Genomic DNA, 18,378 nt, shown 5'->3' with positions numbered 1-18,378 from the left:
ATGGTCTGAATTACAGGCAGCTAACTCTTTTTGAAAATAAAGACAGCAGGCCAGGACTACCTCTAACAACAGCAAAGACTCATTCCTGGTACAACAATCAGTCTATTTAGAAAGATGTGAAACATGGAGGGAAGGATTGAAATATTATATTACCTATCACAGACAAGACAGGCTCTCTGGATAAGAGTAATGCTGCTGACAGAGCATTCATACATGATGTCATAAGTGACCACACCTTGGCAGATGTATGGAGTCTAATACATCCATCAGACAAAAACTTTATGTACTATTTACAAGTTCCTAGTTCATCATCCCAGATAGATTACTCCATAGTACAGGGATCCTTGTTCCATGGTCTCCATGGGTCTAATCCTGATATAAAGTGCTTTATTCAGACTTCTAATGCATCCAAATCTTTAGTGAGCATTAGTTTTTGTAGGATTAGGTACCTTTACAAATTTGATGATGGTCATTTGAAATGTCCCTCTTGGCAAGCTGTGGGAAAAAGCTCTACATGTTTTGAAATATTTATTGAATGCTGATGGAGTGGAGGGGAAACTTACACAAACATGATTTGAAGTTTGTAGCAAGCACATTTTTTATGGAATTCCAGTTTGTTATTTTCTCACTTGTAACTAAGGTTCTACATCTGAAATAGTAAATTAAAAAAGTTACTTTTACCATGTGGTTTTAACATCAGCTTGCTTGCTAGTGAGAAATGTAAATGTGCCACAAGGAATACTGTGAATTTAAGCAATTTGCCCTGACAAGGAAACATAATTACTCTTTAATTAAGGTCAAGGAGTTAGGCTCCAGGCTATGCAATGATATTGCATTAAGATTTTTGAATGCGATTTCATTCAAGCAGATGAGCATAGATTTGTTCTTCCTTTTCCTGGCAGAGCAACTGAATCCTCTTAGAATTTTGTATGTCCTTTCATGATGTTCCATGGAGATTATATTGTAACAGTTTAGATGGACTAAAACTAGTATTCATGTGATTTTGATATGGATATGAGTTTGTAGCACCGTGAGGGCCTCCTAACCATCATGAACATGTAGCTGATGTGTACGAAATTGAGTGTTGGTTGACTGGGATGTGAGCCCTGGTCTAGCAGCAACCACAATCCTTGTCAGGGTGAGGTACAAGCCAACTCCAAATTAGCCTGTGCTCAAGCCTCTGGTAGCTTTGCACAGAACAGTCAGGCTTACATTAAAGGCAATGTGTAAAGTATTTGTGCAACGCTTCAAACAGAAAAAAAGTGAAAGCACCACATAAGAATGGGTACCACGCCTAATTAGAAAAAAGGGATCTTTAGCAAATAAACCAAGACCAAAATGACAATCCAATAAGTAGAACCGGAGGTATTACATTTTAAAGATTTTAGTGAAGAATAGTACCAAAATGCACAAAGTACCAACTGTGGATATCTGGTCTCACTGGACCCAGCCAAAGCCACAAGTTCAGGCCGACTATGATGGATCATGGGCTGGCTACAGAGTCCCAGTTAGGCCCACAGTTGCAATGTGGAGTCCAGAGTCGTTGTTGAGGCTGCCACCAGCAAGGGATGTAAAGGGCTGTGCTGTGGATGCGTCCCACAGTGGCAGTTCCGATGGGCTGCAGTGGCAATGCAGTTCTTTACCCCAGGTCCAATCTATGCAGCAGCGGTGATGTATAGGTTCTGCTCAGGGTTTTACAACCATCACAGGAGATGCATTGGTTTAGCTAGATACACAGAAGTTGGCAGAGCACCTGCTAATACCCATTTCCAAGGCTCTAGGTGTTATGATTTATCAGGTGTTATCATTTGGCAGGGTAGATTGTGTCCAGGTTTCTGGAAACCTGTTATGTCCTTAAGGCTTCAGATCAGGAGGCCAGCTAACTAGCCCCTTAGAGTCACTATGGGTTCTGGGTTCAAGAGATGTAGATCCAGTGCTTCCAACTCAGGCAAGAGGGAAGTAGGTCAGCACAGTAAGGCAGCAGTCCTTCAGAGCAACAGTGGAGCAGATTGCCAGTTCTTCCAGCAGCACAGCAATCCTTCCAGGCAGAGTATCCACAGGCCAACAACCATGTTGAACAGATGGTGTCTGATGTCCAATATGTGTACCCAGTCGTGCCTTTAAAGTGAGGAAAAGCTTCTAAAGGCATGCCTTTAAAGTGCACAGGTGCCCTGACACCCTGGCCCTGGCTTCAGACTAACTACAGGGGGTATGCAGTATTTTGTGTGGAAACAGGACACAGTCTATTCAAGCATAAGTGGTGCTGGGTTCAACTCCTCCCTTCCATCCTGCCAGTGTTGGCCGATCCAGCCACACCTAAGCAATCCATTGTGTTTGGTTGTCTAGGAGGAATACACAAAGCCCAAGTGTTAACTACACCCAGTCATGTGACCCAGAGACAAGCTACAGGCACCACATGACTAAGGCAAGAAAAGGCCAACTTTCTAAAAGGGGTACTTTCAAATTTGTAATTTAAAATCCGACTTCACCATGAGTTAGGAAATTTCCTTACAATTCCAGAGACACCAAGCATGAATTGGTTTCCTGGTCCCATTTGAAAATTACAAATGTAATAAGGTAACTCCAATGTTATACTATGAGAGAGGTAGGCCTTGCGATAGTGAAAAACAAATGTAGGAGTTGTTTCAATACCAGGACATGCAAACCTCAAAAGTACACTTCCCCACAGGCATTTATTCTGAATGCCTTTACAACCCTGTCAGTGCCCTGTGTGTGAGGTTTCAACATGTTACTTTATCACTCAAGTCATTACAATGACTTGCTTTAGGGGGTGCTGGACTTTGGAATAATATATATTTCTATTCCAACTCCAGTCTATGCAACAGTAGGGGAGGTGTTGGACCTAACAATCCAACACAAGTCCAACAATGTGTCCCCTACAGCAGGTTGTTGTAATCTCTTGAGTGCTAAATTAACACGTGGTAACATCGCATGCGGGGTACCAACCTCTTTGTAAAGTTTAGTTGTTGTAAAGACTACGGAGTAAATTAAGTTTCCCATTAAGATGTATTCCTTCTCTGAAGGGGCTGAGGCTGATTCCATCAAAGCTTGTTAGTCGGCAGGTGCTGTATCCAATATTGGTCCTGTCCACAGAGATCAAGCTTAGTCTCATCCAGACACCAATATTTCTCTTTTAGTCAAAGTATGATGTGTTTTAATCACTCTGATGGTCTTTTTCAGTGTCTGAGATTATTCTAACATTTTAAGGCAAATCTGAGTGTCTTCAGTGTTAGGGGTGAATAAAAAAGGTTTTGTAAATTGCAACATGTGATAAGATCACCTATTTCAGTGTGTTACTGTCAGTACAGAATTCACATGCTTTACTCACTTGCAATCCCTACTACAGGGATGTGCACTACTCTGGTAAGGAGAGAAAATTCTGTGGTCTTCTGTCAAGCACCTTTCAGGACCACATAAGACGACTTACACTGGAAGGCATAGGGAGCTCCAACCAATCACAATGGCTGCAAACAGGGATACATTCAGCTGGCATAATGATGGCCACCTAGACTCGATAGAACACCAGGGCCTCATTTTGAGTCTGGGGATTATACGTCAGTCCACCAGGTCAGTTGTCAGTATGCAGAAACCACCAGATGTGATCAGATCGTGTTTTTTCTTACTGTTCGTATGTTTGGTGAGTGGAATGATCATTACTGTCATCACTAGGATTTTGAGACAAATTTTCCCATACCCAGAATAAGAAAGATCTCGGGTGAGGTTCGGTGTGGTTGGTAGATATCCCTTTTTAGCTGACAAATGAGACCTTTCTTTAGATTATGAGGAAAACAAGAGAGTGACAGGTGGAAAACTTGAGTAAATTTCAGCCACGGGTAATTACTCGGAGTGCATTCCAATGCATCGTTTCTTTGCCACCTGAGATAGAAACCAGGCATATGCAAATCAGCCGTGGCCCTGCTCCAATGGGAAAAGTCCAACCAGAACTGCCAGGTCAGGTCCCTTCTGACCGGGGACACAAGCACATTTCTGAAGATTCACCATAACAATGGAATCATTCGATACTATAAACTTCTATAAACGTTACCATGAATAGTACTAAAGCAAGAAATTAAGAACATCTGTGATTGTTGCAAATCTCTGAGAAAAGTCCGTCTTGATATAAAAAGATCACATTGGAAGTATAAATGCATTCCTGATAATAATATGATAGTGCTCCTAGTACTCATTAAACCAATACTACCAATAATTTGTATTTTCCAGTTATTTTTTTCTTCTACCTTAATGCGAAAGTCAAAAACGTTTATATACACTGAAATTGGGTGCAGGTAATCGATGGGATATTACTTCTCTACTTCACATTACAGTGGATGATTTTATTTTTAATCGCCCTCCATAAACATTGTTTCATGTTAGCTGTTTTCTTAAGCTTCATTTACAAAAATAGCCTCCCAACATCATCACACACACTGAAAAGCAAAAAAAAGGGCAATATTAGTCAGTGATTGTTAGATGTCTTTTAGTATATATAAAATTATTATAGGTTTAGATTCTGGCACTATTATGTTATTTCGCTTAGAAATTATAAATTAAAGCAGACACTATTTCAAACCCAATAGTTTGTGCTTGTGCCCTGATTGGGAGGGATGCAATGAAATGTAAGGAAGGGCAGAGATATTGAGACCTGAGTGCTTCACAGTGTGTTTTAGGATGTGCCTTCTCTTCTTTATAGTAGCATTCAGGCTTTTTTAAACAGGGTGATTTACTCCTGCAACGTTCAATGTGAAGTCTCTGTACTCCATTAAAATTGTGCAACTTTGTTTTAAATATTAAGATTGTTTACCCTTTGAGGTGATAGAAAAACTGGAAATAAACCTTAAAATTTAAATTACCGCATAGGTGCAAAAGACAGTTGCTAATGTTGTATTTACATTTAAATCTTGATTACAAAAATACTTTACCTTCTCTCCTTTTTCACCCCTAGTTCCTGCTTCTCCCTTTGGACCATCGTCTCCCTACAATGTAATCAAGAAGGACTTCAGCATGTGGGTTTCAATTAGCACTCGATTTGCGGAAACAAACAGAAAAGATAACTGTTGAACAGAGCAAAACCATGGTTATTCTGCCCCTGCCTTTTTCTGCAACAGCTCAGGGGACATATCTCAGGTAATGCGTTCCCAATGGGAAATTAACTTATCGATTGACACAAATCAATTTTCATAAATGCCCTAGATAAGTAAAATTACTCGGATTTAGGGAATTATACATCGCTTGGTGCTATGTAGTTAAACATGTTATTCAATACAGAACACACTAATCCTCTTTGCTCAGTCCTGCGTCACTAAAAATGGCCAACAATAGGCATTCTAGAATGTCGCCATGTTGTGACGTCTTGCCGTATCCGATGTGCCCCCTGCTGAGTGTTCTGGTGTATTGAGTGTTCCCTTTCCATGATTTCATTAGTATCTGCTGGAAGGGTCACAGAAGGCCTGGGGGCTGGGCTGGAAACATTAATAGCTCCTGGTGTGGGTTAGTATTACCCAAGTCTATGGAGCAACTACAAAGAAAACTCACTTTATGCTGCACTCCAAAGCATGAAGAAGATCTTCTTTCTGCCAATGTATGTGTCTGTTAGACATTTTGTGGCATCATTTGCCTCTGCTCCGCACACCTCGCCCTCGCTCAGACACCACATATCCACCACAGCCGTTCCGGAGGACGCTCATTCTCCCACCTCGCCGCCAAAGCCTGGAACACCCTCGCCCTCCACAGTGCACCCTCGCTGGCTCACTTCAGGAAGAGACTCAAGACCTGGCTTTTTGACTGATACCTGCAGCAGAGCGCCTGGATACCGCCAGGGTGATTAGCCTCACTATACAAATACTGATTGATTGATTGTTTGGTGGCTCCTTTAACAAACAAAAGACAAGTGGCATCCTCATGTATTTTAAGCCTACCACTTATCTATGTTGAAGTTTAATCGGGCATGACCAATTTGATCACCATGGCAGTTTTGATAGAAGGAAAGGTAAAACTGCACAACATTCACAAATGTATGAATAAGATAGGCACTGCATCCTGCCTCGAAGGCAAATGAATCAGCAAATGTAAATAAGCAGCTACAATGAACGACTGACCTCAGAGTCTAAAAGTAAGATTTTAAGCAGATCTTCGTCATGTTGTGGCCATGATTATTTTATCCAGAACACATTAAAGGTTCTGTTTTATATTCAATTTGTATTATGTGTTTTATGACAACTGACTTTTTAAAATACCTTTAAAGGCAGAAAGGGCTGAGTTAACCATATGCAAAAGATAAAACCAGATCGTGACAATTCTGGAGCCAGTAGGGGAGAAAAGTTGTTGTCTATTGGCTAATTGTCTGCTTTTGAACTATGACACCAGATTTCTGATTTTTTTCTTCCTAAGTGACCAAACTGTTTGACTATGGGCAAATTACTTCATTGTCCTATGCCTACACATTAGTTATTTTATTAGTCACATTGGGAATGTGTAGAAACAGGTTGAAAACTTGCTCCATCCACTGTTTAAACCCATATTTCTGCCAAGAAACCTTGAACAGTAGACTAACGTCTTACGTTCCTTACCTCCATTCAGGCCACAGTTTATTTGCCTGACAAAAGTTATGCCTAGACAATTGTGCTTGGCACATAAGGCTATTCATGTGAGTGTAGTTAAACCACATTTGAAGCAGGTTTCTCTGGGTCTTGATGTGAAAGGAAACAATGGGCCAATAAGGATTTTCTCTTGCTCTTTAGGCCACCTAACGCTGTCACACCTAATTCAGTTTGTGTGTCAGCACTGACATGGGACGAAGGTGGCTTTGTTTGACGTAGGTTACCTGACGCTTCAGCTCCACCACCGCGGCACTAAGACTCAACTTCTTCCTTCAATGCGTCAGTGACTTTTTCCGTGATCGTTACTCTGTCTGAAATCTTCCAGAGGTCGCAGCGCAGGAGGTTGACATCTATGGCCACGGCATAATTTTTTTTTATCATCTCATCTCTGGTGGACTGGACGGCACGTAGGACATCCATCAGCGTCGGTGTCTCCTCATCTCGCCCGTCCAGAGTACCCCTATCCATTGCTTGGTTTCCAGTGTTATCCTCAGAACCATGGGAAACTGGCTGAGCATAGTTCAATATTTTATTGGATTGCAATTTCGCTGTCTTGTCTTTCCCCCTGGTACTCGGAGGGCTGACCAGGAACTCGCCCTGCACAACACTGCCCCCGAGGGAACAACCAAAGAACCTAACTAGTTTTCCCACAGTCTCGCCTGGAACACGTTCATCCATTCCCTCAGCGCGGCGTCACCCACCGGTATAGTGTCAGCTAGGGTACAAACCGTGCTGCGTGTAACATGGTTGTCGTGTTCAATCTATGCCTCGGATCTCCACTCAGCAACTCTCAACAGCCAGCTGCAGGACCACCACGAAGGGCCTCAGGATGGAACCTCTCTCACCCCTCCCAGCTGTAATGTTAGCTCTCAGGCCCACATGGTGAGGAGTAACAGACCCGAACACCAGGGGTATGGTACAGTAACTGGCCCGAGCACGTGCAACCGGGCCCTTTTATTGACGGGGCCACGTCACTCGTGGCACCCGTGATGTATGGGTGTGGGGGTGCAGTGCGTCCAGCCCTCGAGGGAGTGGCTGGGATGACAGCTTCCTGCGGGACACTAGAATGTGTCTCGCAGGACACTACATTCCTCCCCAACTTTATTGAGGAACAAACAACATGTTAGTCCAACCTGTGGGGATGAAACAAACAGTTAACTAAATACCACAGGGTCCATCAGTCTCTCGATTCAGGCGGCAAGACAACATCAGACATGGGCTGGTGACTTGGCTTGCAGCAGGACCTTCTCGGCGGACACCCGTAGTTTAACCTGAGGGGCTCAGGACACGGCCGCTGGCTTGGAGACGTCCGCTGCACACCGTCAGTTCGCTGACAAGGACATGTCTTGCTGTCTTGCATGGCTTCCACTTTGCTGACGTCGGTGATGGTCTGTGATGAGTTCTAACAGTTCCTTTTTTTTTTTTTGGGCTGCGTCGTGACCATGGATGGAGTCTCAAGTGAGAATTCACAGAGGTGTTGCTAGACCGACCGTCCCTGTTGAACCGTTTGGCTGTGGCCGGTACCCTGTCGGTCGGGCAATGTCTCTCCTCGCTCTCCCACCTGGGGAGGCCCATCGTCGGGGTTGCTGCGGGACTGTAGGAAGGTTGCGTTGGGGGCCGCTGCTTGTGTGCCGTCTGGGGGCAGCTGTAGGACCGCCGAGGAGCCGTTCCGTGGTCGCACGAACAACCCTCTCGGGTGGATGAGTCTTGGTCAAGACATGCACTCGCTGCCGCGGTTCCGGTGTAGGCCAGGTTCACAGGTGGCTTCTGATATCTTTTAGTCGGTTTGTGTGGCAACAGTTTCGGACTCCAGTCCATCGGTACTCGGGGAGTGGCGTTTGACGCATGTCCCGATAGCTGGCGTGATGACGGTAGCCAGCCATGTGGTGAGTCGGAATGACAGGTGGTGTTGACTTGCTTGGAGAGTTTGGATGCCAGGATGGACCTTAGCAGCCACGTGCCTCCGCCTTGCTGATGTTGAGTGTCTGTGGCGGCTTAACACGTAGAGTGTGTGGATCCTCTCTTGCCTGGCTTGGGGCCACTGCCGACTCCATCTTGTGGCGGTGTGAGGACAGACATTCAGTGCTGAGCTTCACCCGTGGCATCTGCGGACAGGAGCAGGGATGCCATTTGACTTAGACTGCCGACGCTTGGGGATGGACGGTCGCCTGGGGAAGCGTAGGGATGAGACGCGGTTTGCGCTTGCTGCTGCTTATGTTCGGTTCACCCGTGGAGCTGTATCCAGGGACGTCGGTCCGCCTTGGTGGCTGTCTGGTGGGTCAGGGTGTGCTCTTGGCTTGCTAGGCAAGTCCTTGGTCTTCTCCCTTTTGTTGGTCTATTCAGTCCACCTGTGTTCCTCCGATTTTCGTGGTGACAGGGCTGTCACTCTCTTCATTCTTTGAGGGCATTGCGCTTGGACCTCGAGGCGGCACTGTTGTGGCGCTGGCTTCTGCCTTTGTTCCGGCGCGCTCCTTGCTTGCTGGGCGAAGGGACGTCTGGTCACGTGTCACTGGTTGCTGGAGTGCATGTTGCTGTGGTGGTCTGCCACGTGGAGTGTGCAACTCCTCTCTTGCCTTTCGTGGGTCATGGCGGACTCCATTTGGAGGCAGTGCGAGGGAGGACACTTCTGTGTTGTCTTCGGCCCACTGTGGGGCTTTGCTGGTGCCGTGGAGACGTGGTCGTTCTCTGTGCTGCGTTTGCCCCTTCCGGGTTCTGTTGCTGTTGCTGCTGTGGAGATGTAGGATACCTGCTGACTCCAGCAATGCTTCTTTCTAGAGATGCCTCGATCTCCCGGGCACCTGCCCGTGCTGTCAGATGCACTGGTGCAGTCTCCTGCGCGCCTCGGACTTTGCGTGCTTTGTCTTCTGTCTGGATGCTTTCTTCTGGTGCTTCGTGTGCCTGTAGTGTAGCTTGCAATTAGGTCTGTGTACTAGGAGGGGCGAGTGATGTGATCTCTCCTCCGGCAGTGTCGTGGGGCAGCCCCATGTGACGCTCGCTCTAGTCAAGCCTCTCTTGAGCGGTTAGCGGAGACAGCGACCTTGAGACTTTGCTGCTCTGGCTGGTCGTCCACTCTTGTTGGTGGTGGCTGTCCGTGCATAGCTCTGAGTTTTTTTTTTTGCAGCTCTTAGCGGGGTTTGTCAGTCTCTCCTTGTACATTGCAGAGGTTGCAGGCAGTGCTTATGCCTATATGATGCCGGTTTGCGCTGGTGCAGCTTGGGGCGTCTTGGGGCCTCTTGAGTGTGGCAGCTACCTAGAGACTTTACTGTCTTCGAAGGTGTCCTTGCTGGGCTCACTTGCAGGGTGCCGAGGGCCACTTCATGGGCTTTCTTCTTTGAGGTCCCGTCTTGTTGTGCCTAGTGCAGTCTGTCTCCGCAACTGGGAGTGAGCAGGCAGTCTTGGGCTCTCGAGGGGCGGGGGACCGCTCCTTTGAGACATTGCAGTCTGTTCTGCCTGCTGGTGTCTCGCGGCAGCGTAGAGTCCACAGTAGCACTCCTGCTGTGGTGGGCATTTGCCGATCCTTGATGGGTTTCCTTGCTGCTTTCGCTTGTAGGGTGCAGTGCAGTGCTGCTTGTCACTGGTCTGCTGACGTCGGTCGCGGTGGGCAGTCAGCGTGCTGGACCGCTCTTTGGATGCTCCGGTGCAGACCTCTCGCAAGGATCACTTTGCAAACTCCTCTTGCTGATCCTGCCGCTTCTGTCAGGGTAGTGGGGTGTCAGGGCCTCTCCTCCAGTCTATGGTGCTGCTCGAGCTGACGGCCACAGGGCACCGCTGGCTAACTGCTCTGGCCAGGCAGTATGTCTGTCCTTCAGCGCATTGTGCCCGGGGGGGACTACCAGGTGGCACTTGGTGCTAGGGAGGAGTGAGCTGCACCCTACCCTCGTGTGGGGACTGAGGCATTCCTTACAGCTTAGCCTTGTTCAGCCTTGTTCCTAGGCTGGGGTTTTACTGACTGCAGCGGCTCTGTGGGTGCATGGGCTTGGATCTCCCTGCTGTCATGATGAAGTTATTGTGCTATTGGTTTCGCATTGCAGGCTGTTTCTTCCTCCTGTGCCTGGTTAATGCAGCTGCAGCACCACTCGTGGTCGCTAGGTGGCAGTGCTGTGCTTCAGTCTCAGAGCCCGGCAGTTCCTTCTGGACACTGCAGGCTTCTCCTCTTCACTGGCGGCGGTCTCAGACGGTGCTCTATCACTCTGCTGGCATTGAAAGGGAGTTAAAACACCGGATGTCCCCCTCCTCCTACCACCGGCTAGTGCGTGTGCCAGTTTTATTCGATTTTAGGAGCAATGGGGCGCTGTGGCCATCAGGTGGCGCTGCAGCCACTTGTCCGGCGGCAGGAAGAAAAACCTCGATGCGGCCTGGAAGTTGGACGGGGTAGAGAAACTCACCGGCAGGTAGGGAGTGCCGCCGTCTGCTTTGCTTGTGTTCAGAGTTGTCTTTGATCTCACTCTCGCGGGGCTGCGTCAGGAGGTATCAGCCTGGCAGGTGCTTGTCAAAGGCTGCTGGGTTGCTTGCTCCTTTCTATCGGCCCCTTGGCGCTTGGAGATGATCTGTGGCGGCATCCGCCGCTGGATCCAGGTGCCTGCTGGTAATTAGAGTTTGCGGCCTCGCGCCTACCTCCGGACCGTGCTGGTCGCTTGCGAAAGGTAGGGGGGCACAGTAGGGGAGGCGCACATGGGCTGGGCGGCTCACAGATTGCTGGCAGTGACGGAGGCGCTTTGAACATGCACCATGCGGCATGCATTATTCCGCATCCTGGCTCACTCAGGCGCAGGCTTCACACAGTGAAAGCAGCCTTGGTTACCTCCATCGCCAGGTGGGTGTGCATCAGGGTGACGGCCTTCTCGCTCTCGCGCTCACTGCATGCACTGGGCGCCGCTTTGCGCAGTGCGGTCGGGTAGTTTTTGGGCGATCACTGGTGCCTTGTAGACAGAGGAGGCATGGAGACACTCGCCACCTTCCTTCCGGCGCCGCTCGGACTCCGGTCGTCACACTGCCTGTTGCGGTGGGCGGAAGCACTCTTCCCTTGTGGCAGCGACCGCCACGACGAAGGGGTAGCGATGCCGGCAGCATGGAGAGGTTCTCAGGGAGCTCTCCAGGGTCACGGTCTTCCGTAGCGCCTCACCATGCAGTGATATGGGCAGTTCTTGCCTCGTGGCGCTGCGGCCCCTCACCGTCGTCAAGGGCTGTGGGCAGTGGCTGGGGGTGTGCACAGCGGTGTGGCAGCTCTGCGCCCTTTCCTCTCTCAGGCCACTGAGTGCCAGATGGCATTTGCAGGGTCTCGCTGTGCGGACAGACAGGTGCCGGTGCCTCAGTCTCTTCCTACAGCAAGGCAGATGTAGCTGTCGTGCAAGGGGGTTGGTACCCCCTCATCGCCATTGTAATGTTGGCTCTCAGGCCCACATGGTGAGGAGTAACAGACACAGACACCAGGGGTATGGTACAGTAACTGGCCCCGAGCATGTGCACCCGGGCCCTTTTATTGACGGGGCCATGTCACTCATGGCACCCGTGATGGATGGGTGTGGGGGTGCAGTGTGTCCAGCCCTCGAGGGAGTGGCTGGGATGACAGCTTCCTGCGGGACACTAGAACGTGTCTCGCAGGACACTACACCAGCCAAGGTAGGACCGCAAGGCAGTGCAATCAGCATCCGAATCTTCATCCACTCCACATCGTAATTCTGCGCCACCCCCGGAATCACACCACACCTGGGCGTATCAGACTCACGGCGCGCTTCTCACCATTGTCCTCACGTACAGGAGTTGCGGACATGGAACTTCTATCTTATTGGGGGGCCCGCGCAGAAGATCATGCAGCTGTAAATGACAAGAGGTGTGCGCAGGAGTCCTTGCGGCGCGAAGTGCAGTGCCCATCCGCCGTCCAATTGGTAAGCGTAAACTATAAAGGTGCCAGATAGGTGAAAGTGTGACAGTCCACAGTGCCTCTTTTTTTGTTCCCTATGTTTGCAGTCAGGTAAAATCAGCTAGAAGCTAATGCCAAAGGAGCCCAATGAGCATGCAACAGGACTCAGCAACACGTTGGCTGGCACAATCTGAGGGCCGGATGAAACTCGGTGACTGCTCCTGTCACCGCATTGCCACAGCTTCTGCACAGGACATTCACTCACCAGTGTGCCATAAGTGAGGCCCAGCCAGCTCTACTCGGGCAGAGGTCAGAGGCCCCCTCATCTCAGGGCGTCAGTTTCCGCTGTTGGGCCCCGGCAGTACGGCAATGGTGCAGGGCGCACCGCACTGTGGACGGAGGAGCAGGCAGTGCAGAGCCCAGGGATCGTTCGTCACATCATGGCCGGTCTGCAAAAGGGATGCCAGAAGTATCCGGGCACCCAGCACTCCGCTTCAGGCCTGCGTCTTGGACCTCCGCAGACCAAGATGGCGTTGTCACGTGGGTTAGAAGTCCCGGTATATCGAGAACTGATGCTGCTCATTCAACTCCGGCGCCGTAATGGTAGCAGCGCGGAGTCCCGTATAGCCCAGGCTTCAAATCCGAATTGATAGGAGGTCAGGATAAGGATGATGGTTAAGTATATCGGGCCACAGCACGGAGCCCACCCGAAACACGTCTAGGCTGCCATGCTGTCAGGTAACCCTTGTTTGACGTAGGTGGCAGTATTTTATTCAATACAAATCGCATCACTTCTTTTAGGGGCCCCGCGACTATAGATCAAAATAATATTGATTTGACCCTGAAAGAAAATTACAATCAAGCTTTCCTAAATTGTTTCAAAAAGATAGAAAGTAATAGCAAGTCTATAGAGAAAATACTGTATTAATGTAATGTACCCATTGACAATTTGAAGTTTTTTTGGTTTATTAAAAATATATATTTTTGCCAGAAACCGCTCCTAGGAAGCTTGTTTCCGGTCCAGGGAAGACATGAATTGGCAGTTCGGGCTGGACTGTTCCCATGAGGCACAGGGTCAGACTGATTTGCATATGGCCATGTCTGAACTGGGGTGGCAGAGTGGGCTAAAGAACGGTGATGGATTAAACCCAGATCAGTTGACTGGGGGTGAGTGTTTGCAATGTTCAACACTCCGTCCATCATTTCCTTTGGTTTTTGCTAGGAATTTTTAGCAGCAGCCTTGCAGCAGCAATTTGAACCTGCTGTAACCTCCTCATCAATTAAGCTGGCAGGCCCAAATAGAGAGCATTAGCATAATCAGGACGTGAGGTAATAAGAGCATTTATCACATTTTTTTGGGGCCTGCAGAGAGAGTAAATTCAAACATTTTTTATTGATTTCAGAAGCCTGAAGCAGGACCCTACCACAGACGCCACCTGCGAAGCTAAAGATAGTTGGTGTTAAATCTTGAACCTTAAATTGGGGACTACCGTCGCTGGGGCAGGAGGTGGAGGGTTATAGCAGGACCAGCATTCCCTATCGCAAATAGGAGACAAGTCGAATAGGAGATCAGTTTTGCTAGCGTTGCATTGTAAGTTGCTGGCTGCATCCACTAAAAGACAGCCATTGGACAGTTCTGAAAACATTGGGTAGGTCTCTATCCATTGTAAGAAGAAGCTGTTATCGGCATATGACACTATCTGCACCCGAAGGACTCCACAAGAGAGGCCACAGCGGTCATGTAGATATTGAAAAGAGTTGGACTCAAGGCAGAGCTTTGATGGACTCCAAACTTGACACGTTTAGGGTTGGATACAAGCGGTGCCATCCAAACAGATTGAAGTCTGTTCGCAAGAAAAGAGCTGCTCCATGCCAACAGGGAAAGCTGACTCCTATATTTTCAAGCTTTGGAGAAGAATAGAGTGGGACATCGTATCAAAGGTGGGGGATAAGTCAAGTTATAGCAATGCGGTTTGTTTGCCCTAATGGAATCAGTTACCTCAACTAAAGCTGATTCAGGACTGAAGCGAGGATGAAAACCTGATCTGTGCAACAACTGGCATGGCATAGTACCAAATAATTGGAGAGCTGCCCATTAATAAGCTTCTCCAACAAATTCGACAGAGCTGGTAACAGAGAATTGGGCCTGAAATTCCTCCGAATCGATGTATCCGCCAAGGGCTTTTTAAAAAAGGGGTACTAATCTGGCTTGTTTCCAGAAGGTAAGAACTATGGCAGATTGGACTGAGCTATTAAAAAGCTGGTTTAGAAAAGGATTTATGACCTTCAGACTAGCGCTCAAAATTCGAGGAGGACATGGGTCATCTGGTGAGCCAGATGCACACTCTCGGATGGCCTGCTCTGATTCTACCAGTGAAACAGTCAGGTCTGGTGGCTTAGGGGACTAATGTGTGCACTATATGGGCCTAGTGTTTGACCTCATGGTCGCAGGTTCAAATCCTGGTGGGTTCTTTCACCTTTTATTTTCCTGAGGTTGATAAAATGAGTACCAGTGAGCTGGGTAACAATAAACATCTGTTATTCCGCGCCAAGGTGCCCACGGGTGAACGTGCGCTTTGCAAATACATGTTAAGTAAAATGGTGGCAAACTCCCAAAGATGGATCATCAGGGCTTTAGATAAGGGCTCTGGTAACATTTCAGCATCAGAGTTGCAATCGGTGGCAGTCTCGCTAAGATCATCAACAATGCCAACCATCCTCCTGAAAGGGTCAACTGAGAACACGGGCAGTCATATGTTAATTGCAATGCAGGAATACTTAGCAACTCTTACAGAAAGCAATGTAATTAACACAGATAATACTGTGTGTAAAAGGTACTTTTCTACCCCATAGTGCCTCTATGTCGGTGCTTTCAATGTTTTTTCAGATTTGGCGCTGTCAGTGTATGCACTTTGTGTCCCTTGCCCGGTTTGGTTTCCAGAACCTGGTCTCCCTGCTTTATTTCGGACAATGCCCCAGTCCTGTGTTTACCGCCCTCGTTCATTGTCGCGTTGATGGCACCGCTGAAAGCCGCGCGCCTCCTCGTGCCAGAATTCCAATTCCGGGCTGTTTGTGCACATGCCCCGGTGACTCTCGCAAACACAGCCGTTATCAATTTAACCGGATAACCCAAGCGTAATTGTAATTTGTGTTGCCTCATTAACCGGTGTCAGTTTCAGGATGCTGGGCATATTAAGGAAAAGCAACGGCAAAGTATTGATTGCGTCACTGTGCTGCCTTGTGCAGCGCGGCATTACAACATTGTGCAGTAGCGTGAAGATGCTAGACCCAAGCACATTTTGCTAAATTATTCTCTCGGTGAACGCGTGGTCTCTGCCTGCAAAGAGCTGCATTTTTAGTTGTTCAAAGCAGGTGCTTGGCAATTCCAGGCTGAGCAGCAGACACCAATGAAAATTAACAACATGGAAAATGGTGGTGCTGTTTTCCACATAAACCATTCATTTAGTTCACTGACAGTGCTTAATTTGCGCCGGAGGGGGCAGGTAATTGGAGCTTGCGCTCATTTTTGGCGACCAGGACTTTTTTTTTCACCAGACATTGACCTACAGCAAAAGAGAGAAAGGCAGAAAAGGGAGAAACAAGGAGGAAGAGAAAGATGAGAACACAGTGACAAAGAGGAAACGCGAGAATTAAAAATAATCTATAAGAGCGAGAAAGAAAAGACAGGGAGTTCATCTGGTGAGAAACAAAAGCTTGAGGTGGAATCAGCATTCCCCAGTCTTGCTGTTCAGCAACACAGCATTCGGCGGCGCCAACGCGGCACGGAGGAAATTGTTGAGCCAGTGAGTGGAAAATTACAAATCGAGTACTGGTTTCACTTTTATGTTTCAAGGCAAAGCAAAGACCCGAACTTTTTATGAGGTGAGTTGTGCGGAATTTAGAACCTTTGCACTTCATGATGGAGCAAAGTTTGTGTCCTTCACAAAACACCGTCCAGAGCGGAGGTTCCTGCTGAACAGTTTTTTTGCAGGACATTTTGCCTGCTAAATATAGGACTTGCTAGGTTTCATTCATATTAAACGCTACATATAGTGAATTTTTTGACCATCTTTTATTTTTACGGAAAAATTCCTTAACTTTTCGATGTCCATGTCCAAGTTGGCAGGCATTTAAAAAAGAGTCACATTGTGGCATATGATCAAGACAGGCGATAAAATTATCGCTGCTTTAGCGGCAGAAAACTGCTGCTAAAACGGCGATAATGGGCTTGATAATATGCTCTATGGAATTTCAATTGAAGCTCAGGTTAAATGTCCTTCACATCTAACATGGGCTTCAATTGGAATTCCATAGAGCATATTATCAAGCCCATTGTCGCCGTTTTAGCGGCAGTTTTCTGCCGCTAAAGCAGCGATAATTTTATCGCTTGTCTTAACAATATGCCCCTAAGTATGGTTAAATAGAGTTTCGCAATTTCACCTCAGCCTACTGCAAGGTAGGATATTTTCAGAAGCACTTGAGTGAGCAATTACTTTAATGACTTTGTGGTTTTTCAAAACAGAAACACGCTGCCCTCGCTAAGGTCGAATACCATTTAAATATTTTTAGAAACAATGAACATGATATTAGATAAAAATGTTCTCTCGTTTTTATCCAGATAGGTAGATCATTTCAGTAGGGCAACGACAGAGGATCTATTCTAATATGGAAAAATAAAATTGCTACTTGGCATACTTTGTGCATAAGAGTCAACGAGAGGAGCTGAAACATAGTGGTGGGTAATATAAGGTCAGGGGGACGTGATCCATGCCCTGCAGGAGACCCATATGAAATACATTTACATACAGGGAGTCTAAATGCACCTTATTTAAATATTTCACCAGTCATCCTAATAATTCTGGTATGGAGCGCCCTTCCTGGGCAATGATGGATGCTGCCGCTGTAATGTAATGTACTGTAATGTAAGAACTTTTTTTTAAGCACTACTTCACCCTGAAATGTCTTGTGGTCACTGACTGTAGCTGTGTATGAACATGAAGGCTGTCTGCTGTCTCATGACTCGAGGATTATACTAACTCAGAAGAGGACCAGGTCTTCTTTCTAAAGCAAACTCAATGTTTAACTTCACTCAGATCTGTTGATAGTGGGTTCCAGTGTGAGGTCAGAAAACATCTCGAAGAATAATCTGGTTTTATGTAAGAGAGGAACATTCAAGGGATGTTCGATGGAGCCAGAGTGCGGTGGGAATACACGATACAAAATGTTCAGTCAAGAAAGAATTGTAAAAGGTCCGAAAATCATGGTCATAGTGACTGTTCCTTTATAATTGGGACATTTTCAGTTTAAAAACTTTAGAAAACAATATTTTGGTGTCAAAACCTTGACCCTTCGGCCAAGGCCAGCACTCTCCCCAGCAGCTCCGCCTCACTGCCGACCGCGCCAAGCACTGAGCCCTCCTCCCGAGCAGGGTTCGAGCCAGCTGCCCGTTCCTGCACCTCAGGTTCGCTTCAGGCGCCTTCCGGTATTCCCTTTGTGTTCCGCTTACTCTTTGGTACCTATCGTAATTTTTATTGCTGGCTGTTCTTTTGTAGTGTTTGCCCCAGCTGTATTGTACTGTTCATAGTTGGTTCTTTGTGTCACCCTCGTTGTATTGGTCTTAGTGGTTTTTAGGTCTCGGGACCATCCGGTCGGCAGACCGGAAGTCCGGAGATTTAATGTCTTTGAGAAGAGGGGCTTGCACCCGCCCCTCTTCTCTCCTGTTCTCCATTGGCTGGCCTCTTAAATGCTGGCCAGCCACTGGAGAAGAGGTCCAGTCACTCCGATTATGCCCCGTCCTTTTCGGATCGGGGGGGTGTTTTTTGCGAGAAGTCTCAGGGAGGAGACAACAGCAAAACACGCCCCCAAATCCGAAAAGGAGGCTCCCTTTCTCCGAGGCATTTT

The 18,378-nt window shown here is 47.6% G+C and overlaps 1 protein-coding gene across 1 annotated transcript in view; it reads right to left on the bottom strand.

Moving 5' to 3' along the window:
- The window catches only part of COL22A1 (collagen type XXII alpha 1 chain), a 1,010,593-nt gene that overhangs the window by 430,268 nt on the left and 561,947 nt on the right, over positions 1-18,378 (bottom strand). The window contains exon 13 of the mRNA XM_085604869.1: positions 4,941-4,994. Within this exon, the coding sequence (XP_085460995.1) occupies positions 4,941-4,994 (54 nt within the window). The remainder of the gene's footprint in view (positions 1-4,940; positions 4,995-18,378) is intronic.

Source organism: Triturus cristatus, chromosome 5_1 (assembly GCF_964204655.1).
Source record: "Triturus cristatus chromosome 5_1, aTriCri1.1, whole genome shotgun sequence".
NCBI classification, from domain to species: domain Eukaryota; kingdom Metazoa; phylum Chordata; class Amphibia; order Caudata; family Salamandridae; genus Triturus; species Triturus cristatus.
Note: the sequence above shows the minus strand (reverse complement) of the source record. Positions and strands in the feature narration are given on the sequence as shown.